General features: G+C 52.3%; 11 protein-coding genes across 11 annotated transcripts; 2 read left to right on the top strand and 9 right to left on the bottom strand.

Moving 5' to 3' along the window:
* The first annotated feature begins 295 nt into the window (after positions 1 to 295).
* Positions 296 to 1,904, top strand: atfB (bZIP transcription factor atfB). Its single transcript, XM_025525985.1, has one exon. The coding sequence runs from the start codon at positions 460 to 462 to the stop codon at positions 1,486 to 1,488; it is 1,029 nt and encodes a 342-aa protein (XP_025384708.1). The 5' UTR covers positions 296 to 459; the 3' UTR covers positions 1,489 to 1,904.
* Positions 1,905 to 2,262: 358 nt separating this feature from the next.
* On the bottom strand, positions 2,263 to 4,123 carry BO83DRAFT_381288 (sugar porter family MFS transporter). The gene is made up of 2 exons (XM_025531954.1): positions 3,891 to 4,123; positions 2,263 to 3,836 (listed from the first exon to the last, which is right to left on the bottom strand). The coding sequence occupies exons 1-2, from the start codon at positions 4,048 to 4,050 to the stop codon at positions 2,335 to 2,337; spliced, it is 1,662 nt and encodes a 553-aa protein (XP_025384709.1). The 5' UTR covers positions 4,051 to 4,123; the 3' UTR covers positions 2,263 to 2,334.
* A 194-nt stretch (positions 4,124 to 4,317) lies between these two features.
* Positions 4,318 to 6,368, bottom strand: BO83DRAFT_430298 (Zn(II)2Cys6 transcription factor; the record flags this gene model as incomplete). Its single annotated transcript, XM_025535515.1, has 2 exons — positions 4,318 to 5,316; positions 5,376 to 6,368. The coding sequence occupies 2 exons, from the start codon at positions 6,366 to 6,368 to the stop codon at positions 4,318 to 4,320; spliced, it is 1,992 nt and encodes a 663-aa protein (XP_025384710.1).
* Positions 6,369 to 6,576: 208 nt separating this feature from the next.
* On the bottom strand, positions 6,577 to 8,490 carry BO83DRAFT_367682 (putative iron-regulated transporter). The gene is made up of 6 exons (XM_025529768.1): positions 8,054 to 8,490; positions 7,839 to 8,002; positions 7,755 to 7,794; positions 7,551 to 7,708; positions 6,964 to 7,503; positions 6,577 to 6,911 (listed from the first exon to the last, which is right to left on the bottom strand). The coding sequence occupies exons 1-6, from the start codon at positions 8,400 to 8,402 to the stop codon at positions 6,630 to 6,632; spliced, it is 1,533 nt and encodes a 510-aa protein (XP_025384711.1). The 5' UTR covers positions 8,403 to 8,490; the 3' UTR covers positions 6,577 to 6,629.
* Positions 8,491 to 8,915: 425 nt separating this feature from the next.
* BO83DRAFT_440163 (mitochondrial 37S ribosomal protein mS47) lies at positions 8,916 to 10,988 on the bottom strand. The gene is made up of 3 exons (XM_025536233.1): positions 10,589 to 10,988; positions 10,376 to 10,534; positions 8,916 to 10,304 (listed from the first exon to the last, which is right to left on the bottom strand). The coding sequence occupies exons 1-3, from the start codon at positions 10,709 to 10,711 to the stop codon at positions 9,087 to 9,089; spliced, it is 1,500 nt and encodes a 499-aa protein (XP_025384712.1). The 5' UTR covers positions 10,712 to 10,988; the 3' UTR covers positions 8,916 to 9,086.
* Positions 10,989 to 11,057: 69 nt separating this feature from the next.
* Positions 11,058 to 12,264, bottom strand: BO83DRAFT_367687 (mitochondrial 54S ribosomal protein uL4m). Its single transcript, XM_025529769.1, has 2 exons — positions 12,121 to 12,264; positions 11,058 to 12,034 (listed from the first exon to the last, which is right to left on the bottom strand). The coding sequence occupies exons 1-2, from the start codon at positions 12,202 to 12,204 to the stop codon at positions 11,249 to 11,251; spliced, it is 870 nt and encodes a 289-aa protein (XP_025384713.1). The 5' UTR covers positions 12,205 to 12,264; the 3' UTR covers positions 11,058 to 11,248.
* A 130-nt stretch (positions 12,265 to 12,394) lies between these two features.
* Positions 12,395 to 13,881, top strand: BO83DRAFT_344755 (mitochondrial 54S ribosomal protein mL38). Its single transcript, XM_025528731.1, has 2 exons — positions 12,395 to 12,995; positions 13,054 to 13,881. The coding sequence occupies exons 1-2, from the start codon at positions 12,458 to 12,460 to the stop codon at positions 13,776 to 13,778; spliced, it is 1,263 nt and encodes a 420-aa protein (XP_025384714.1). The 5' UTR covers positions 12,395 to 12,457; the 3' UTR covers positions 13,779 to 13,881.
* Positions 13,643 to 14,694, bottom strand: BO83DRAFT_367693 (putative mitochondrial inner membrane protease subunit 1). Its single transcript, XM_025529770.1, has 2 exons — positions 14,216 to 14,694; positions 13,643 to 14,124 (listed from the first exon to the last, which is right to left on the bottom strand). The coding sequence occupies exons 1-2, from the start codon at positions 14,573 to 14,575 to the stop codon at positions 13,948 to 13,950; spliced, it is 537 nt and encodes a 178-aa protein (XP_025384715.1). The 5' UTR covers positions 14,576 to 14,694; the 3' UTR covers positions 13,643 to 13,947.
* A 615-nt stretch (positions 14,695 to 15,309) lies between these two features.
* On the bottom strand, positions 15,310 to 16,230 carry BO83DRAFT_367696 (OBAP family protein; the record flags this gene model as incomplete). The annotated part of the gene is made up of 3 exons (XM_025529771.1): positions 15,994 to 16,230; positions 15,415 to 15,879; positions 15,310 to 15,335 (listed from the first exon to the last, which is right to left on the bottom strand). Exons 1-3 carry the CDS (start codon positions 16,190 to 16,192, stop codon positions 15,310 to 15,312), a joined length of 690 nt encoding a protein of 229 aa, XP_025384716.1. The 5' UTR covers positions 16,193 to 16,230.
* A 183-nt stretch (positions 16,231 to 16,413) lies between these two features.
* On the bottom strand, positions 16,414 to 19,612 carry BO83DRAFT_410763 (glyoxylase). Its single transcript, XM_025534248.1, has 14 exons — positions 19,449 to 19,612; positions 19,248 to 19,387; positions 18,692 to 19,171; positions 18,167 to 18,635; positions 18,022 to 18,108; positions 17,922 to 17,991; positions 17,500 to 17,587; positions 17,355 to 17,426; positions 17,274 to 17,307; positions 17,015 to 17,225; positions 16,872 to 16,963; positions 16,689 to 16,823; positions 16,616 to 16,642; positions 16,414 to 16,565 (listed from the first exon to the last, which is right to left on the bottom strand). Exons 1-14 carry the CDS (start codon positions 19,566 to 19,568, stop codon positions 16,482 to 16,484), a joined length of 2,109 nt encoding a protein of 702 aa, XP_025384717.1. The 5' UTR covers positions 19,569 to 19,612; the 3' UTR covers positions 16,414 to 16,481.
* Positions 19,613 to 19,828: 216 nt separating this feature from the next.
* Positions 19,829 to 21,706, bottom strand: BO83DRAFT_381298 (uncharacterized protein). Its single transcript, XM_025531955.1, has one exon. It carries the CDS (start codon positions 21,250 to 21,252, stop codon positions 20,038 to 20,040), a length of 1,215 nt encoding a protein of 404 aa, XP_025384718.1. The 5' UTR covers positions 21,253 to 21,706; the 3' UTR covers positions 19,829 to 20,037.

Below are 21,706 nucleotides of genomic sequence, written 5' to 3' on the forward strand. Positions count from 1 at the left end.
GGAGCTCTCCAGCTTTTTACCTTCCCGCTTGTTCTTGACTTGTCAGTGCATTGTTCATCCTTTGTTGCTTTCTCTCCCGCCCCTCGCAACCGTGGTAGCTGCCTACCATCACTCGTACCTGCCGTGGTCATACTTCCCCTCGGTCACACTGGTTTGCTCCTGGGCTCGACAAGATCCCAGGGCCTCTGTTCCAGGTGCCAGAGACTGTGCCTTTAAGCCGCTCTGCTCACTGAGTTTCGGCCTTGTGCTTCCGGTCTTCTCTGGCATCGCGGCCGGAGCTTTAAATACCTTCTATTCGCCTGCCCGTCCCTTCGCCACAACCATACTCCTCTACCTTCTCAATAGCTAGTTCTTTCTGTCTCTCCCTCTCCTTCTAATATCAAATTCGATCTTCTCTACAATCTGCTCAGGCGGCTCTGCCCTGCCCTCTGTTGAGTCTAGATCAGGCTCACTCTCAACATGGCGACTCAGGCCTCTTTCGGCCAGCCTGTTGTTCCTGGCGAGGCCGTCGTGTCCAACGAAGCGACGGTGATGCCTGGTGCGGTTAGCGCGGCTCCTTCTCACTTCACCATCTCTAATTCCTACATGGCGACCGACATCCTTTCTATGTCTTACCCAGCCGGAGACGATCAGACTCTCTTCGGTTTCAGCCCAGTTTCTCCTTCGCTACCGAGCTGGTCGGCGAAACATGACCCGCAGGTTTTCACCAATCCGGGTCTTGAGCGAGGCCTGAAGAACTCGCATGTGCGCAACGGTCAACCCACGCCCCCTCCATATGACGACAAGAGACTCAATTCGGTCGACGAATTCTATTCCTTGTCTCATCTCCAGTCGTACGACGGGGCTGCTGTCTATTCCAACCCAACTCCCCGTGCAAGCTTCAGTCAACCGGCTGCTTCGGACGCGCGTCAACCAGCGCCCAGGCGTCGCAAGACTAATGGCACACACAACTCGTCTTCCCCCGATGCCGATGACAAGCTGAGCGAGAAAGCGAAGCGTGAGAAATTCCTCGAGCGCAATCGGCTGGCAGCGAGCAAGTGTCGCCAGAAGAAGAAGAGGCAGACGGAGGATCTCCGCGAGCAATTCAAGCGTCTCTCCGACAGGAAGGAATTCCTGACCCGGCATATTGACGCCCTTCGTAGCGAGATCCTCATGTTCAAAAACTACTTACTCGAGCATGCCCAGTGCAATGATGAGGCTATTCAATTGCACCTCAGCACCATGGTGAAGAACATTACCCAACAGGACTCACTCGGGGCGTCCGATTTGAAAACGGACCTGAATGCTCTGACCCCGTCGAGCTCGAGTAGGACGACCCGCTCGCAGGACCTCTCCTTTGGCTTTGATAGCCCCATTCAGATTCCCTCAAAGATGGGCTCCCTAGAACCCACTCCTCGCCGAGACTCAGAGCAGACCCTCGCGAGTGACGCGTCCTTCTCCTTCTCGACTCCCAACAATGACGGCTTCGAGGATTTGCTCGATGTCTAGAACCATCTTCTATATCCATCATTTTCTATACATTGTTCAACACCATCTCAGGGCTCAATGGCGGCTGGTGTCGTCTTTTTCTGTGTTTTATCGTGAGCCCTCGATGGCTGACATGACTGGCGACTGCATGACGGCGTTTTTTCTTGCTAACTCCCCCAACAAAAAAAGCACATGGATTGGGCGGGACTTTGTGATTACTGTTCAAGGTAATATTCTTGTTATTCTCGCTCAGGTAGCTGGCGACTGTGGCGATTTTATAGTTAGGTAGGTTTGCTGTATGGTTTCGAAACCAACTTGCCGGAGGGGGCGTTTTTTTTTTTTTTTTTTTGGGAACTGGTTGGGCAAAGGAACACGAATTGCTACGATGAACGATGATACGAGTGTACGCTAGTTGCTGTGTGGGTTCCCGGTAGCTAATCATAATCAATATTTAGCTTACTCTTAAGGCTCTCTATTTGTTTAAACACAGTAGTAGTAGTAGTAGTAGTAGTAGTAGTAGTAGTAGTAGTATAAGTATATAAATGGTCTCACATGACTGGCAGACCATGTACAGTAGATCGATGGTTCTATCTCCCCTTGGGACTAGTTTCCGCATTAGACTAGTTTCATGCATACTGAACCATCGGAGTAGTCTAGATCAATCTACAGGCAGGTAGTATTCAGTTCAGTTCAGTTCAATTATCAATCCTATTTTGTTCTGCTATAAGATGATACTCTACTCTACCGCAGCTGAATATATCTCGTATCAACACTTATAAGAATATAATCAATCCATGCTTCTACCATCTAACTCTATAACTAAAATTAACCCTCACATGAATATATATATATAGTAATGAAAAAAAACTAAACCTCCACTCTCTCCTCACTCGTCTTCGCCCCCGCAGCAGCATCATCATCATCATCAGAAACAATCCCATCCTGTTCCTGTTCCCGTTCCCCGACCAACAGGGCAGACGAGAGCGAATCATCATGATGAAGCTTATCCTCCTCATCTCCGAAAAGCGCATCGATCTCCTCAAGGGATCTCCCGCGCGTCTCCGGAAGGAAGAACCAGACGAAGACGGCGAAGCTGGCGTCTAAGATGCCGAAGATCAAAAAGGTGGCCCATTTGGCGCCGGCTAGGACGTACGGGGTCGAGAATGACCAGACGAAATTGGAGAGCCATTGGGCGGCGACGCCGATGGCGACGCCCGGTTCGCGGATGCGGGTGTTGAAGAGTTCGGCGGTGCAGGGCCAGGGAAGGGGGCCCCAGGAGAGGTTGTAGAAGACGATGGCGAGGTAGATGAGGGAGACGGTGAGGAGGCCGCTGTTGGTCATGGTGGGGGTGGTGGAGGAGGGGTTGTTTGTGGATGGGTGGGGTGTGGGGACGTTGGTGGATTTTACGACCACTGAGGTGGTTATCATGCAGATGGACATGGCGAGTGCGCCGAGGATGAGTAGTGGTCGGCGGCCGAATCGGTCGGCGACCCATACGATGAAGATGAGACAGCCGATTACTTTGAGGCCGCCGAAGATACCGGTTAGGAGGAGGGTCAGGTGGGCGTTGTTGCCTACTAGGAGGGCGAAGAATTGCGGACCGAAGTAGGCAAGCGCCGTTGGCCCCATGGATTGTTGGGCTATGAATAGGCAGACGGCTAGAGCGAGTCGGTGGCTGTTGGACTTGCTGAGGAGCTCCTTTGGAGAGAAATCGGCGGTTGCGTGCGCGTCACGCTCGATGCTGGATTTCATTTGCTGGTACTCGGCGCGCACGTGTGGTCCGTTCGATGAACGGATCCAGGTTAGGCTGTCCCATGCTTTGGACTCGTTCTTGTCGTAGTCGTGGGAGAGGAGCCATCGCACGCTTTCGCGGAGCGTGAGCATCCCCAACCCCATTAATGCGCCGGGGATCAGCTGCACGGCGAATGGAATTTGCCATTGTAGGGCATTGGCGGGAGCGAATTGCATGCCATAGTCGATCCAATAGGAGACGAGAATGCCGATGGTGAAGGCGAATTGATAGCAGCTTCCGAGCCGGGCGCGCTTGTCGGTGGGACTCATTTCCGAGAGATAGATGGGGATGACGGTTGCGGAGCCGCCGATCCCGAGTCCGCAGATGACGCGGCCCACGTAGAAGACGGACAGCGAGTGAGTATCAAGCAGCTCGAAGATGACCCCCGTACAGAAGATGAGGGAGCAGACAGCCATGGCCGGGCGACGGCCAAGGCGGTTTGTGAAAGGCCATATAAGCAGGCAGCCAAGTAGCGCAGAAGCTTGCTGGACGCCGACTGCAATAGCGCTAACTCGTGTCTCATCGGCGGCGGTATACCGAAAGGAGCGATGGAAGGATTCGAAGGTGAGAACTCCGCCTGGAATTGAATGATGAGCATGGTGTGCGGTGAGTCTTCAGGAGACTGACATACCAATCACACCCGAGTCATAGCCGAAGAGAAGGCCGCCGCAGCAGACGATTGCCGTGAGCCAGTAAAGGCGAAAGGCGCTCTGGCTGCCGGACGGCGGTGGATCATGATGGCTGGGATCGTGGAGATCAGCATCCTGGGGGAGTTCGGAGTAGGGCCTCATTGTGGGCCATGTCGCGAGGGAGAGAATGCGACAGCCACAATATGGGGAGAGATGCAGGACAGCAGACGAAAAGGAGAGGAGGGGAAAGTGAAGATGAAAAGTAAGGAAGTAAATACAGGCTGATGGAGACTGGCGGGGAGTCAGATGACGTGCGATTACGTGGTCAGGAGATCTGCGACGCGTTTCGAGTTGATGTTCATCCACTCCGGAGTCTCCTGCAAACCTCCCGATGTCCACTTGGCCTCTCCTACGGCTACTTACCGTCTTCTAGATCATGATGAAGAAATCAGTAAATAGCTCCCGCCGCACGCACCGCGAGTCCGCCCAGGTGCGCGACGCATCTTGTCGTCGCGTCATCTCCTCCAGCAGGAGCAATGCTTTCCCCGCATGCGGATGTCGCGCCGTACGGGAGCTTCCACGGATGCGCTCGGGATCCTGACAGCGACTACTACAGCTGCCCGTGATCCGCTGCATCTCTTTCACAATCCATCTTCTCTGCTCCATCGATCCCTCAAGACCGGCCACAAATAACGGCCATACAAAGCTGGCGGGCAGATGTTGCTGGTCGCTCCCAGACTCCACCTCCGCCGTTGCCAACTGAATAATCCGATCCACTGCGCGGTGCACTCGGTCAGTCCGAGGGTAGATAGCGAACGCGACCCGGTGTAGGTAGATAAAAATCGCTAGGAAGTTGGCGATGTACTGTCGGAACGTCCGGCAAATTTCGATCGCGATAGCAGGCTGTAGAGTATCGAAGAGGTCCTCGGGCGTACTGTAGACGTCCAGCACGCGTGGACGCCGATTCCAGAGCGTCTCGAGATCGGCCCCGACCTGGTGTGCTATTTGAAGCACCTCAAACTCGTCACTGACAGTCCCGCGACTGCGGTGATGCAAGTCGATGCACACGATTCGTCGGATGACCTGTTGCGTTTGTAGGAAGAAGCGAAAGGCCGGGCCCGTGATGGCTTCACGCACAAGGTATGCGGGTTTCGGTGGCTCCTCGTCGCTGCTGTTGTCGAACAATTTGTTTTCCACGGCTAGGTCAGACGTAGTGTTTGCCCTGGATGAAAGGCTGCCCAATTCAATCAGCGGATCGCCATCACGGCCAGCTATCAGCGCTTTAACATCCAGCAATGACACCCACGACACAATAACACTGCTCACGCCGGTCCACAACTTGGTTCGGTGGTGAAACCGCTGCAGAAGGAGATATGCGGAGTGGAGAAAGGACGTTCCTGAGCCCCATAGATCAGGGGTAGAAAGGAGCTGTTTCGTCAGGACTTTAGCCAAAGTCAGGTAATCAGAGCGATCCTTGAGACACTCACCTCCGCCAGCATTAGCAACAACACCGTAGTAAACACCCTTTTCAGTACCGTCTCCTCTACTTCGCCCAGCAAGCACGACTGAACCTCTGAACACGCCAGTTGATGATACCTCGACGCCAGCTTCCACGCTTTCCCCTCAACCAACGCCTCGTGTATCTCCGCGTAGCAGTAAATCCCATGTAAGACCGCCCGACTATCGCGCGATTGTGCAACAACATTAGCACGTACATACTTCCATTCCAAATCCACCGGTCCAAATATCGTAGGCGGCGGGTCCCCCTCCACGAAATGTGCAAACAACCGATCCTCATACGTCAGCCGACCATGACCACTACCACTACTACCACCGCTTGTATCCGAAGCAGACCCCAACTCTGAACGATCGCCGTGAATGACTGAAACTGAGCCCGCGTCCCAACTGATCGGCCGTTCATTCTGATCGAGTTCCTCGTTCGCGATCGCCGCCGGAACCGAGCCCGCTGGGAACCCCGCCAGTCCGTTCGTGGTCAAGTCGAGGTGTTTCTGCTGAAAGTCGGAGGTGATCTCGCCGATGAAACTAAGAATATCGAACGAGGTGATATTATCCGCACCTAGGGGTTGCTGGTGTTGTTGTGTAGGGCGACTGCTGGGACCCGCCTGCTGCGGGGATCCTGAATTTGATGCTGAAAGCCGGTCATTGCAAAGGACGGTGTGGAAGAAGTTCACGTCTGGCCGGTCGGATGAGGTGGTGCTGGCGGTGCTGGTGGGGGCCGATGCTGCGCTCACGACTGTGCCTGAGCTCTGACTGTTATGCCGTTGTCGCGGGATGACCGTTTGAATGGTGCTTTTGTAGGTGCATTGCAGTCGCAGGCGCGTGCAATTGGCACACGTGGGTTTGGTCTCGTCGCAACGGACTTTACGTGCCCGGCAGGTCAGACAGCCTGTGCGGCGTCGGGGTCCTGATCGGCCCATTCCGCGAGCTCGAGGAGCCTTGCGCTCAGTTAGCAGGTGCATTTTCTAGGTGTATCAAGGGTTTGGGGATGCGAGACTACCTCCATGATGGGTGTGGGGAAGACATGGTTGAAGGAGGAGCTGCGCAGCTGAGATGGTGTGATTGTTGGGGGTAATCAGGAACGAGATCATGCTCGGCTCCCCGCAGCGGTCCGCCTTGTCTTATATTTGTAGTGGTCTTCATACTGTAAACTCTCCCAGAAACAGCTACGTCAGAAAGCATATTTGATTCATAACTCATGACACTACATGCACTCTATCTCATTATGCGCTTCGGATGATGACATCCTGCGGGTCAGGGACGATCCGTTTCTTGTCTCCCCCAAAACACTTGGATGTATGCAGCAAGTGTCCCCGTTCCTTCCGCACATACGTCGCGAAACATATAGCAGCCAGCGCAATTCCCCCGTAGCTGATAAATACTGGGTACTTGAATTGTTCGGGAAGAGGGAATGCAATGGTCGTTGCGAAGGACAGGAGCTCGAAGATGTTTTGAAGAGCCATTTCCGTGGATGAGAACCGCGCGCGAGCACGTTCGTCCACACCCTATCATAGTAAGAGCTTGGCCATATGAGACAGTTCGAGTAGCAGGACTTACCTCTTGAACTAGGAATTGCACCGACAGATCAAAGCCCCAGAGTCCGATTCGACTGAGGGCTACGCCGACAATCAGGCTCACGGCAACCACTTGAGACTGATTGTCGAGGAAAGCAAAGGCCGCCACAGCAGCCGCCAGACAGACAAACTGCCAGTTGAGGAACCACAGGCCTGACCGGATAGGCCCAATCCTGCCCATAATAAAGGGGGCTGCCCATGTCCCCGACAGCTCTGCAATGACAGCTCCGATCCTCATCCCGCTGACCTGCAGCGGAGTGAACCCCGTGTGTAGCAGATATGTTACCATGGTAGTGCCAAAGGAGAGCACCGTGAGGTAAAGTAAGCTCAAGGCAAGAGACGCCAAGAATACAGAGCTAGCCACATACTCTCGCCACGGAGCAAGAGCCCTCCTGCTATACTGCGCTATCCGACGAGCTGCGGTCGGAGTACTGTCGCTATCTTGTGGCTCGAGCCCAGATTGACCTCCGATCTCACTGCTTCCATCCTGACAACGCCTAAGTTCGGGAATGGACGTATACACCTAAACAAGGTAAGTATATAGTAGTCTCCAGCCTCTGGGAATAGTACCTGAGCAATTGCAATGTACTCAACGACGACGCAGGAAACATTCACAACCAAGACCGTCCATATAGCTATCTTAGTGGACAACCCATCAATCACGGAGATGACCACCGGAGCTAAGAGTTTGCAAAACAGATCTATCCGTCTCATAGAGGCGTTGAGATCTATTCAATTAGTAACAAGTACAGCTCGTAGCAGTTCGTAACATACCTTGTCGAGGGATATCCAAAGCATCCGACACAACAATGGCCTTTCGAATTAGTCAGGTATCGTAGCAAAAGGACAGCAACATACCCAATCTCTCTCAACAGCAACACAGTTCGCAGTAGCAGCGAGCTTCTCCACGCAAGCCAGCAAAACTGTGCCCGCAAACACAAGCGAGGTAAACACCGTAGTAGACGGCGCCAGGAGAACCGTAAAGCACGCGCAGGAAGCAGCCACAGGAAGTCTCTGCCAAACTATACAATGTCAGTCCATGATGACACCCCCACTCTACTACTCTCACATACTAATGGAATGCCGAATCGCTCTCAACCTATTCGCCCGGTCCACCACCGATCCCAACCACGAGGACAGGACCACCGCAGCCAGCGATCGTACCAAAGCATAAATCGAAGCATACCGCAATGTTCCCGGGAAGATGGTGGCCAGGAACAAGACAGCCCCAAATTCAAACATCCGCGAGTTCCATGTTGAGAGAAAATGGGAAACATACAACCGAAACAGAATTCGGGTTGAGTTCTGAGGCACTGGGGACCCGGGGGCCGATGGTCGGGGTAGAAATGGCTCTGCCGGGTCTTGCGAATCGCAAGATGTTCGGGGCTCTGCGTGAGCGTGGAGTAAAGGTGATTCTGCCATGATGGGGCTTTTGTCTGATACTTAGATTCCCGAAGTTTGCATATTTGGAGGATGGGCTTTGAGTTAATGTGAGACGGGGAATTAATTCATGGGTACCGGCCGAAGGGACCGACGGATACTTTAGTGATGGATGGATGCTTGGGCTGGTGCGGAGCCGAGTGGGCTGAGTTGAATGCCTTCACCTCTTTCGGTAAGGAGGTACTCTGGGCATATCTCCACCAATTGTGTTGGCTTTATATACTATTACTACTACTATCAGGGAGCATAAGGGATGGCTGATATCATTCATGTTTCAGAGAGCAGAAGTGGCGGGGTGGCAGATAATTCCGTTATGAGAGCATGCTATTATCCTACCCTTCCCCGGATTATCAAGATCCCATGCTTAAAGTCACCGCAGAGAACCCAGAACTCTCGAGAAATCTTCATGAAAGAGTAGTGTTTCAATATGCACTTCTTAGGGACTTACGGGCTATAGGAAACATGATGAACGCATATAAATACGAATATCATACTGTTGGATATAAGCCATGTTAGGGTGGAAAAAGGACCGTTGCTTGCGTGTCTAACTTTATATGAAATACATGTTGATAAGATTAACCCAATATACAGACCCAACGAACACAACAACAGGAACAAATGGACTCCTTATACATTCTGATGTTCTTTTCTCTTTCGCCAAAGAAATCAGTTCACCCATTCAAGACCATCCTCGCCCTGGACAGTCCGTCTGGCCAGGACTTCAGCGGCCTTCTCCTTCACACCCTCTTTGCTGTCAAAGTTCGCAACAATATCGTTGAGGGTCACTTTCTCCTTTCTTCCACGGTGACGCACGAAAGCCTCGATTCTGCTTTCGCTAGGCAACCCGAACTTGTAGGGATATTGGCTGTACGGGGACTTGTAGTGGTAGAGACTCAACCGGGATTCAGGTCCCGACTCAGACTCGGAAATCTCGAAGAATTTGTCGACGGTCTCGGTCGAGACCTCCTCCAGAGTCGCCGGCTGCCAGGTGGCCTGGCGGGGAGGCTTCGACATGAGGCGGGCCTTCACGCCCTCCACAAAGTCGGGATGTCTCATGAACTTGGAGGCGATGGCGTGCTCACGCTGGAAGGTCTCGGAGATGGTCCACTCGCGGCCGACACGCAGCTGGCGCAGGGCAACCTTGAGCGAGGTGGGTGACCGCGCCGACAGGGTCTCCAGGGTCTTCTCAGCCCACGACTTCATCTCTGTTTCCTTCTGCAGCGCCTGGATGATCTCCTCCACCGTGTTGTACTGGAAGCAGCGGTCAATAGCGCTGCGCAGCTTGCCAGCCAATTGGATAGGCTCCTCGCGCACGGACGGCACACCCGTCGAGAATTCGGCCATGGTTTTGTTGACAAGAGCGAGACGTTCCTGGAATGTGGAGTAGTCACGGAAGACGAGCTCAGACAGACGAGCCGTCAGGTTGGCCAGCGCGCTGGAGTGCAAGTAGTGCGTGGCAACACCAGCATACAGAGCCTGAACGCCGTGAAGTCGCTCCGAGGTAAGGGCCAGGTATGTTCCGAGCTGTCCATCGAGACGGGACAGGAAGAAGGAGCCGCCAACATCCGGGAAGAAGCCAATGGTGGTCTCGGGCATGGCAAACACAGTGCGTTCAGTGGCGATCCGGAAGGGAGCGTGGACACTGAGACCGACACCGCCGCCCATGGTGATACCGTCCATCACGGAGACGAAGGGCTTCTGGTAGGTCGCGATGAGGTGATCGAGACGATATTCGTCGGCGAAGAAGTCGGACGAGGCCTGCTGGCCCTCGGGGCCCTTTTCATTCTGCAGAGCCAGGGCAGCCACATCTCCTCCGGCGCACAGAGCTTTCGAGCCAGCGCCAGAGAGCATGATGACATTGGCCAGATCGGACTTTTCCCATTCCTAGAAAAAAAACCCCAATCGCTTAGCAACAAGTCCACACGTATAATACCAGGTCACAGCCACAAGCTAACCTTCAGTCGAGGCACAATCTTCCGAACCATCGAGCCGTTCAAGGAATTGAGCTTCTTAGGACGGTTGAGCTCAATCAAGCGCACACCGTAGTGGGAGTGGAACAGGACATCGTCGGGCTCGTCTCCGGGGAGTTCTTTGGGGATAGGTGCAGTAGACATCTGCAATCGTCAGTCAATGGGAAAGGCGAAGCATGAGATAAGAGAAAGGCGTACACTAGCAGTGGCCCCGAATGCTGGGTTGGTGACTTTGGCACGGAGAGGCATGGTAGCTGGTGAAACCCGCGAGATCCAGCTCGACGGTGTTGGAAACCGGCAAATACTGCGTCGGAGTAACATCAGGCAGACCACAGCCTGTTGTGGAGGAGGAGACGGGGTAAAGGAATGGAGGGATGAGGGGATTAAGTATGAGGATGAGCAGCTCGTCGGTTCTCCGCTTGCTTTGACCTCGGAGTTTTTCGCGGAATGATTTTCCTCGCCGGCCGCTGAAGAGGAGAACAGCCGAACGGCCGCAAGTTGAGATGTCCCACCAGGAGTAATCAGAACCTTAGTAGTGGTATATAGGGTTCTAAATTATTGATAAGAGAGACTTTTAAATATTTCTGTTTTATTTTTGATTTGTCCAGAGGATTTTGGCTATAATTTCGTGAAGGAATTCCGTTCGGCAACCTCGCCCTGGCATGTGCTTCCGACTACTTACATCGGTCTCCCTTTACCAATTACCGAGCAGCTTATCGTAGGTTTCTGCTAAGAATGCCGTGACTTTCATCCTTGAAAATCCGTAATGCCATCATACATATTTCGAATCTATTTGTACAAAATAAAACACAAAACGAAGCTAACCAATAAAAGACCCCATCGCCCGGTAAAAGAAATTTAGTACAAAGCCTTGGCCGGCTTGTTCTTCAGATCCTTGGAATGCTGAGACAGAATGCGGTCCAGCGCTTGCTTCTCGATAATCAAGCGTCCAGTCTCCAACAGGTCCTTCACGTCCACGTCACGGCGGTCCAGGATCTTCGCATGTTCACCCACTTGACGCACGGTCTCGAACAGCTCCTCCTTCGGCTGGTCCGTAATCAATGTTGACCGTCCATAGTGCCGGCCCCAGCAGTTGACCTTGAAAATCTCCTCAACGATATGGGGAGTGGCGCCCTCCGGAAGGCTGATTTCGTTGTCGACAATGATCAATTGGCCGCGCTTGTAGCGGTAACTGAGGGCTATCCGCCACGCCTGGTCGTAGATCTTCTGAGGGAGCTCCGTAGAGAAGTCGCGGGGGTGAGGACCAAAAGCAACACCTCCACCCCTCCGGATCGGGGATTTCTTGTCGCCAACACGGGCCCGGCCAGTACCCTTCTGCGCATGCAACTTCCTACCACTTCCATGCACATCATCTCTCCACTTGGTGCTTGCGGTACCTTGTCGGGTCATGTCACCCTCGTACACAACGGCTCGGTGCAGGATGTCTTTGCGTAGCGGCATCAGGAGGTGGTTGCGAGGATACTCAACGAAGCGCAGAGGCTCCATCGAGGGGAATGAGTAGAGGGTAGCCTTGACGGGTTCGGGATTCCACACGGGCTTGGGAACCTCCCTCGTAAGGTTGTCAACGGGGGACTGGGCCTCGGTGGCCATCGAGCGGGAGAAGGACTTCGTCAGGCATCGTTGCTATGAAATCGAGGCATCAATGGTCAGTATCTCGCATTCAGCCATATGCAAAGACTAGCAGCGGAATCAAAAAAGGTCGGCCTTACCGTGGTCGTCTCAGCGCCCGAGAGGAGACCCCCTGAGCTGCGAGAGAGCAACTTGAGTGCGCGAAGAGCGTCACTTCCAGGCATTGTGAGTGTGAGTGTGTAATTAAACCCCGAGAGGTAGCCTGGATGGGGGAGGGATCTCGGTGGTGATGCTTTGGAGGAGGAGCAGCAAAAGTTCGGGTGGTCTGGCGCTAGCCGCCTGAGGCTTGGCCAACCCGACGAAAAAAGTTCCGTCCGGCCAGGAACCTCGACTTCGACTTCCCGACCAACCTGGGGAATCTCTTCCATCCACTCCACCACTTTATCCCCCCGTCCTTCCCCAGTCACTCGTCTCGCCATGGCTCATTGCGAGCGGGCCTCGAAGCCCCTGCTCCAATGCCTGCAGAAGACCTACACAAAGGGTCTTCCAGGCCTCCAGCTGCAGTCCACCCGCGCCTTTCAGTCCACCGCTCTGGCTCGCGAGGAAGCCCAGACTGAGGCCAAGAGCGCTCCCTTCCACAAATCGCCTGATCCGGCCCTAGTAACAAGTCCCCGGCTGGAACGGAGGTTGTTACGCCAGGGAATTGCCCCCGTCGGATCTCGTCGACGTCGCGCGGCCCTCCAGGGCTCATCCAACATTCCCTTCGAGCAGCTGCCCTTCCAATGTTTCCAGGAGGCCCGCAAGGTTTTGATCGCAGACCGGGAAGAGAAGGTGCGCGATATCCAGTCGATGAGCGAGAAGATTGCCAGGCTTCAGGCCCTTTCCAATGAGGAGGCCGGCGGCTTGCAGGTCAAGAAGTCCAAGCTCCGGGCCATGGAGCTCCATCTGGAACACCTCAAGATCCTTGCGGATGTGAACGACCCGCTGGTCAAGAAGAAGTTTGAGGATGGGCAAGGTGAGCAACACATTCTACAAACTGCCTTCAACTCCGCAGCCTAACCGACCTCGTCTAGGTGACCTCAGCAAGCCCATCTACCGCTACCTGGCCGATCGGAAATGGAGGGAATACCGTCGCAAGATCCTCGTCCAAAGAATTACACAAATGAAGGTGATTCCCGACGTTCTTCCTCACTGCGACCCCGTTGTCGACACCAAGCTCTACTTCAACCGCAGCCAGGTGCAGCCTGGAGAATACGTCAACGCCAAGGTCAGCACGACAGCACCTAAGCTCGACGTGCAGCTTTTCGAGGGCGGCGAGAAACTCGTTACCATCGCCGTGGTCGACTCGGATGTCCCGAACGTTGAGAAGGATGGATTTGATTTCAAGATGCACTACCTGGCTGTCAACGTCCCCATCTCGGCCACCAACACCAAGGTCGATCTGGCCCAGCTGTCGGGTGAGTCGCAGGTTGTCCTGCCATGGGAGCCCCCTGTCGCTCAGAAGGGCAGCCCCTACCACCGACTGTCTCTGTTCATCCTCGAACAGAAGGACTCCAAGCCATTGGACTTTGCCGCCGTCAAGGCGAAGGAGACGGAGCGTGAGAACATGCTGCCCCGCACCCTGCAGGCCCGGTACCACCTGAAGCCGATTGGCGCGCACCTGTTCCGCACGCAATGGGACGAGACGACATATGAGGTGATGAAGCAGATTGGCTTCCCCGAGGCGAACATGGAGCTCCGGAGGAAGCGGGTCGAGCCTCTTCCTTACAAGAGAAGAAACCCGTCCACATTCCGGTAAACCAGCCAGCCTCTTTTTCCTTTTCTGTTCAACTTTTTTGGCTCTAGATTCTGTATTGTACAAGAGAAGATGTATGAATATGCACAAATTCCACCAACTCCAGACTCCCATGACGTATACCTAAAGGGTATCCATCTATCATCCATCCGACACAACATAATATAAACAATTATTCCGATAAATCCGCCTCCTCCAACGTATTCTTCACCCACTCAATTTTATTCAACGGCCACACCCTTGCGATAATCTTCCCATTAATAAGCGCCATCGGTATAGGTCCATAATTTCTGGAATCCCTCGACCACGGCAAATTATCCCCAGCAAGATAGACATGACCTTCAGGAACCTACACCAAACACAAAACCCATTAGCTTGACCCCCAATCCCAAACCAACAAAAACCACAAAGGAGAATGTGGAAAATGTAAAAATACTCACTCTAATCATCTCCCCCTCCCCACCAACCTCCCTACTAAACGGCAAATCCCTACACACAAAATCCCCCGGCAACCCAATAACCCTCTTCGCCCCATTGACCCCCAAAAACGTCGGATGATAGAACCGCACCACGTCCCCGACCTGGATTCCGCGCCCGTGCTTGTGCACTCGCGATATGAGAAGGTAGTCGCCCCGCGGACTGAAGGTCGGGTACATCGAGGGCCCTTCGCTCAGTTGTACCGTGATCAGGTGTTCCCAGATTAGTGTGCATGCGCAGAATACTCCCAGGCTGTTGAGGCCGAAGCGGAAGATGTGGCCCGGGGTGCTGCGCTTTAGGGTATGGCGGAGGAAGCGGTCCATTTTGTAGATTATTTTTGTTTTTGTTTTCTTTTGTGTTATTGGGGTATGTTATGGTGGTTTCGGGGGCATGGTAGTAGTCGTTCAATTCGTTTGTAGGTTATATGATTGCTGGATTGGATGGACTAGTTTGGTGTAGTTTGCTTGGTATGACGGCGGAGAGGCTTCGGAGGTTTGGGTGGTCATGTGATTAGCCGGTGAGGGGGAGGGTATATAAAGGGTTTTGTGCGGGAGATTTTTTCTCTCTTCCTACAGAAATGTCGTGAGCGACAGACACAACTCAACGCCAGACTTTCGATCAATCGATATAATAGATTGATTGATTATTGCTACATCCATGATGGATGATCTGATAGCTTAATGCAGCTAATTGGATTCATCCCATTGCTATTATGATTATTACTGTTTTCTTGTTTTGCGTTATGTTTTCTGCTATATTCGCTTCTAAAATTGCTAGAGCTCACCGCTGCCGAAATTAAACACCAGAGCGCGTGAGTGTGGACAGTGAAGCAAGATGAATATACATCTCATCATTCGTGGTGGGATTCCCTGAACGATAGCCCGGCTTGGACCCCATTTTGTTATGGGAATGGAAAACTGGGTGGTACCGATGGGACACATCCATCTTTTATACTATCGTAGTTGTTGATAGTCGAATGCAATTGCAATTACATATTCATATTCATATTCATTCACTTGGTATCATTAGTATCATCACATACCCAACATCATATATCCTAATCCTCCCACATCCCATCCGCACCTACACAACCCATCAATTAGCACACACCCCCAAATCAACATGGAACTTAAACAAAGTGGAAAGAGGAATAGAAACTCACCCTCAACCATCACCCCCTCCCCCTCCCCCTCCAACCCCTTCCTCTTCTCCCTCTTCTCCCTATAATCCACTCCAAACCTCTCATCCCTCTCCTTCACCAACTCCCCCAATCCCCCCGGACAAGCAATCTTTACTCTCTCCTCACTCGTAAAACTCGCCATCAACTCCGGCGCCCCCATCGGCACCGCATCCCCCCGATCGACCTGCCACAGATGATACGTCTTCCCATACAACGGCACAATATCCTTCATTTCCGCCGTCTCGGCTGCGTCCCACACGACATTCGGAACGCTCGCTGGCGCAGGCATGATTAGCATCCCGCTACTGACTTCGTAGACGTGCGTGTGCCACAGTTTCTTCTCTTCCGCGGGCAATGTCGCGAAGAGCTTGGGCGTGATCATGTATTCGATGCCGAGGAGGCGCGCGTTGGGCGCGGTGCTATCGTAGAGGAGGCATTGGCGTAGATCTAAATATTGTCATTGTATTAAATTAGTTGGGTGGTTGTGTGGTTTAGTTAGTTATATGATTGGGTTTTTATTAGGGTGAGATTCATGCGATGCGACTGGGGATGGGGATATACCCTCTGTGATATGGGAACAGTAGTGATTTGCCTCCACGTAGCGCGTCTTGTCGGAGGCGTAGACGTGGAATGCGTTCAGGTGCGCGCAGATGTGCTTCACGGGCGTGAAGTCTTGGATGGCGCTGGCGCCTGCCTCGAGCACTTGGCTTTTGGTCGTTTTGGCGGTGCCGGGGAGGCCGTCGGTTGTTTCGGTGGTCATTTTGTGGAAATGGATATGAGAAGCAAGGTATATTGGGGGACTAGTTGGTTGGTAGTTGGCGTTGAGGTGAGGATGGGGTTTCTATACTACTTTTTGTCGAAGTTGCATCTGACGTCACGATGATCGTTTTGGTGATGGGTTGGATGTATACAAAAATCAATGTCATTGTTATCTCAATGGCTGAATACGTTTTCTTGGGTTTATAGGGGTAGGTTGGATTTGTGGATCATATTCATTCTTGTGATACTGCTAGTGTACTTGACTATTGTATGGTCCATATTTGGCCAATTTACATACTGTTCTTCATCTCTCTCAGCGCCGCCATGACCTCCACTGGGTCTGTCTTGCCGGTCTTCTTCTGGATCTCGGGGTCCTGTAACATGTTAGCTGGGTCTGTCTTTCAAATTGATAGGGGAGACTCACGTTGACGCGCATGAATACATTATGGAGCTGTTCCTTGTCAGTCTCAGCCAACAACACAGGAGGCAGAACAAACCTTCTCATCACCAATCGTGAACTTGCCCTGAGTTTCTTGGTTGGCATTGGCAAACGCCTCCAGCTTCTTAATGGGCTCAGACTGCGAAACAGCAAGGCAGAACTTGACGTTGCCCTTGGTGTATTCATGTCCAGGCTGCAAAGCATCAGTAAGTGCCAACATGAATCACACCAAAACACTCACGTAAACCTTAGTATCATCCGGCAGTGCAGCCAGAGTCTCGTTCAAAGCCTTGTGCATTTCTGGGGCCGTACCCTCGAAAAACCGGCCACATCCTGTATCCTATTAGTTTGGACCCAGTCCGCTCACTCAGTAGCTGAACTCACCTCCGATAAACAAAGTATCACCGGTGAAGACAACCTTGTCGTCTCCATCCTGCATGAAGTAGCAGATACTGTCCTGCGTGTGGCAGGGCGTGTGCAGCGCCTTGACGGAGATGCGCTCTCCGATCTTGAAGACTTCGCCGTGTGCCGGGGTGATGGTGACGGATTGGCAGTTCTTCCCGCCAATGACGGAGAGTTGGCCGAAGGTTTTCAGCTTTTTCAGTTAGTTTCGAGTTATGTCTTTGTAGAGTGTGTAGCTCACAATTTCATTGTTACCACCGGCGTGGTCCCAGTGACTGGAATGGTTAGCATCGGTATAGGCCCGAGAAGGAAGAACACGTACTGATGAGTATTCACGATAGACGTAAGCTTAATCTTTCCCGCGTCGATCTGAGATTGCAGCGTCGGAGTCACCCTGGACTCTCGCATCAGCTCAGCTCAACCTTCTCGCAAGACTCATTTTATCAAGCCAGCAAGCTGGCACATACTCAGGCGGATTAGCCGGGTCAATAATAACAGACTCCTTGGTCGGCTCATCCGTGACCAGGTAGGCATAGTTATTGCCCTTCCCGGTCCCTAACAGAACAAACTTGGTTAGCAAATAAGACCTCAATGAATAATGTAAGCAAGTACCTTGGGGGCACGTCTCGAGGGTTTATTTTATTAATTCTAGGAACTACTTACACATCGGGATCGACTGTACATGCATGGCTCTAATTTGTTGCACTTGCGCTCTCACGGGTTGAAACCTCACGGAAGACCAGACAGCTCTGGTAAGGCACATGGATAAGTATAAGGTAACAGCAAAAGTGTTAGTGCTTGAACTTTTTGGAATGAATGCGGGGGTGGTGGTAACATTGATTGCTAAGAAGCTAAGCTAACTAATCTATGCCACCTGCGCCATACTTACTAACTGTGTAAGCAAGTCTTTTGGCGATTACCTCATAGGCTCGTTCCGCGGAGAGCTCAGCCACGTGTGGCTATGACGCTAGGCTGCTTTCGGACGTGACATTTTCCACTTTAATCTTTAGAAGACTGGTAGATGCTACTTGGATGCTACTTAGTGTCCTTTTGGGTGTGAAATTGAGTTGGTTTCGCTGAGCATCGAGCCGTGGCACAGCATGATAATATTGGAATCGTATCCGCTGTCTATACTATCCCTAACGGTCGCGTATCCCACGTATCTACTGTCTCCCATCCGAATTTCTTCAACTCTTTCAGTTCTTCGGCATCTGCAGTCCGCTTGAGGCCAGACCCGTCCTTCTTTGACTGATTCTTTGATGTGGACGCCAGATTCTTAGGTGCCAGATCGTCCGTCCTCTGCTGTAGGCTCTCCTTAAGAAGCGCCGTCCAGTGATTGGAACTCTGCTCGCAAACGGCAAGAAGGTAAGCGTGGGACAGTAGTCGTCTCCGAGACCCCCATTCCGGCGATTGAAGTATATGGTCCAGCCACATGTACAATCCTTCGAGCTGAGGGTCATTTTTCACGTTCCTTGAGCCTGAAAAGGCCAGTACATTCACCATCTCCTCCGTCAGGGATGCCAGAGCCGGGGGATGGCCCTCGGCGAGCATCTGTAATAACGAATCCCATTTAGCGAACATTCCCGTCATGGAGTCACCCATCCTGGTGCCAAATTAGCTTATGAAGGTCATAGAACTTTCAAAATATAGAAAACTCACTTGCGACCAGCAGGAACCAACAATGAGTCCTCCACGATCACGCCTGCTAGCGCAGACGCCCCACGACGGGAGGACTTGCAAATCGAGATCAAATGCGTAGAAGTAAACGAGACATTCTGCTGGAACCGCCTCTTCTTCCGCGGTGGCTCTGACGACTCCTCTTCAGTCAGTAAGTGCTCGAATTCAGTTCTCAAAGCCGCCTTGATCGGCTCGATGTCGTCTTCAGCGCCGTCAAATGCCTCTGGTTCCGACACAGGCACCGTATCAGCACTCAGGTCAGTCTTGGACCAGTAGTAGTCCCACAACCACTCAAGGGACCGCTGTGTGGCATTGCGCAGCACTGTCAGGGAAGGCAGTTCACGATGCGTCGCCTCGTGACGCAGTTCCACAAATGAGGCCGGTAGGCCCAGATCAATAGCTCGTTGGAACATGGTCTTACGCTGACCGTTCAGCTTGGAGTCGACGAGCCCCGTCACGAATCTGTCTGTCGTTAGCGATTATTACTACACAGCCATACGGAAACAATTTGTTCCATGAGCAAAGTGGATGATCATACCGACAAAACGCAGCCGAGTACGTAGCCCGAATAGAAAAGATGGAATTTTTCAAGGCATCATCATGGAGAATGGCGTCCGTTAGCAAGGCCGTGGCTTCAACAGGATGTGGCAGGTTTCCCCGTAGCTTCCAAGCTGCAACCTATCATAACTGTTAGATCTAGTAGACTTATTCATATATTTCAGGGCGGATTTTCGCATACAGTGGCGCAGGCCTTGGAGCGCATGTCGGGCCCATCATAGAAGGGTGCAGGGTAGAATTGACTCCGCACCGCGAGTAATTGCGAATGCTCCTTCCATGGTGTGAAAATGACCTTTGCCATTTTGTTACTGATTGATTTAGCAGTTTCAAATGTGATGATTCACCCTCACCCTGCACTGGCCGGGGGTACACTGTACATCTTCGTCGACAGTGATTTTGTTCACCCGGAATAAGGTTGTTCCCGCCGCTGCGACTCCTTATCGGTTCGGCTGCGTTGATTCGTTCATGAAAATACTATGTACTAAGTAGGTTAACTACAAAGTAGACCTACTACCACTAGGTTCTCTCTATTCTGTTGCTTACGTATTATTGATGCTTTGTGCAATCTGTTATCAAAGATATTCTCGTAATTGTTACATTCACTGGTGTCTAATACATGCAATTCAAGTTCAACCAATCCTCCCTGGGTATCCTGTACTGTATGCTAAATTGAAAACGCCTCCGAAACAATAACTCCACGCTATGCAATGCTGTAGCCCGAAAACCGAAAAGAGCAATAATCAAGGGCGGTAAACGCGACAGTGTCGGAATCAAATCCATCCATAACCATAATTCATACAGGGTTGGCTAGCCATGTTAATAAATGGCTGGGAATCGACCACGGCATGCTGCTCGAGGTCGTCGTCATCAAAGAAAAAGGATCTTTGCATCATGTTGCCAGGTGCTTTGATCGGTTGTTGAAAAGTCTCAGCTTCAGGCTGCTTAGGGTTCGAATCAGTGCCCTTGTTGTTGACGGGGCTCTCATCCTGATTTTGTTCGTCGTCATCGTCCTCATCCTCCTGGTCATCTTCATCGTCCTGGTCTTCGGCTTCATTGTCGGAAGACGGGGTGAAAGTCTCCTCCAACTTCAGCCCCTTGCCGGAAAGCCCTAAGAGCGAGTTTCCCAGCGAAGCTTCCGGGTTGCTGTATAGACCCATTCCGACGAGTTCATCCTCGTTCTGCTTCTCGTGCAAGGACTCTACCTGCGAATGCAGGTCGTCATCAGGTCGCTGAATAGGTAGAAAGTCAGGCGTAGGAGGGCCAGTCAAGCAACCCGACGACGGTACACTCTCATAACTCGAACCTGCGACGTAGACTGGAGGGATGTTGTTGTGCATGGATGACATGTCGAAAGAGTAGCAGTCAGACATAGGTTCTGCCATTGCCGACAAGGTTGAAGCGCTGGTGTCCCAGGAGACGGGCTCAATTTGAGACTCGCTCATCGGCAGCATGGTAGATTGTTGGAGCGACATCTGATGCTGTGCATCAGGCAGGGAAGGGAATCCCATATCCGAGCATGGAATATCTGTTGAGGTGTAGGATGACATCAGGGAAGAGTTGTCGAAGGTTGCAGAGGCAGTAGGCAGTGGCTGAGGGCACACGCCAATGGCGGCAAAGTTGTCCAACGCCGTAGTTGCTGGCACATACTGAGTAGTAGGATAGCTAACAGGCTCCAAAGCCGGATGCCAACTTGTCGGACGGTTCTGGCCAGTTCGGGCAAGTGCAGAGGCTACAAAGGCAGTGTTGACGGGAGCCTGGTAGCCTTGGTACATGGGCGAACTGTAAGGGATGGTTGCTGTGCGCCGTCTGCCAGCAGACGAAGGACTGTTCCCAGCGCTGCGGGGTTTCATCACTCGACCCGTCCGCTTGGGTTTAGGGAAAGCATGGATCAAGTCACGAAATGTCGAAGTGCGCCAGCATGACTGGTTGCCCTGAACCCAGCTAGGGTTGGCAAAGGACGATTGGGGTTGCCAGTAGTCGGCCATTGAGAAGATGGTGAGATGTTGAGAGGGAGAGAGAGGGATAGAAGACTTGGGTATGAAAGATAGGACTGAGAGGAGGTGGATGGTCAATTGAAAGTGTGAGGAGGGAGGTATGTGATATAAGCATACATAGTAGTAGTAGGTGAGAGGCTAGAAGGATAAGACGGGATGGTTGGATAGGGCGGTGGTTAGATTATATGGAGTATCAAGCACGGATAGGATCCGTGGATGATGACTGCAGGAATATGTAAAGGATCTCCGAAGACTGGGGTTCGAGACTTATCATCTAAAGATGACACAGGGGGCGTGAGGGTCACAAGGCGTGGAGGCAAGGTACAGTTAAGTGCGTGCGGTACTAAGTAGCAAGCCCAGTGCCTAGTCGAGTAATGGACCCAGATGGTTCGGATAAGTAGTAGATTATGCGGTAAAGAGTAAAGTAGGAGCGAATCTAAAAAAG

This window comes from Aspergillus eucalypticola (assembly GCF_003184535.1).
Source record: "Aspergillus eucalypticola CBS 122712 chromosome Unknown BO83scaffold_26, whole genome shotgun sequence".
In the NCBI taxonomy this organism is placed as follows: domain Eukaryota; kingdom Fungi; phylum Ascomycota; class Eurotiomycetes; order Eurotiales; family Aspergillaceae; genus Aspergillus; species Aspergillus eucalypticola.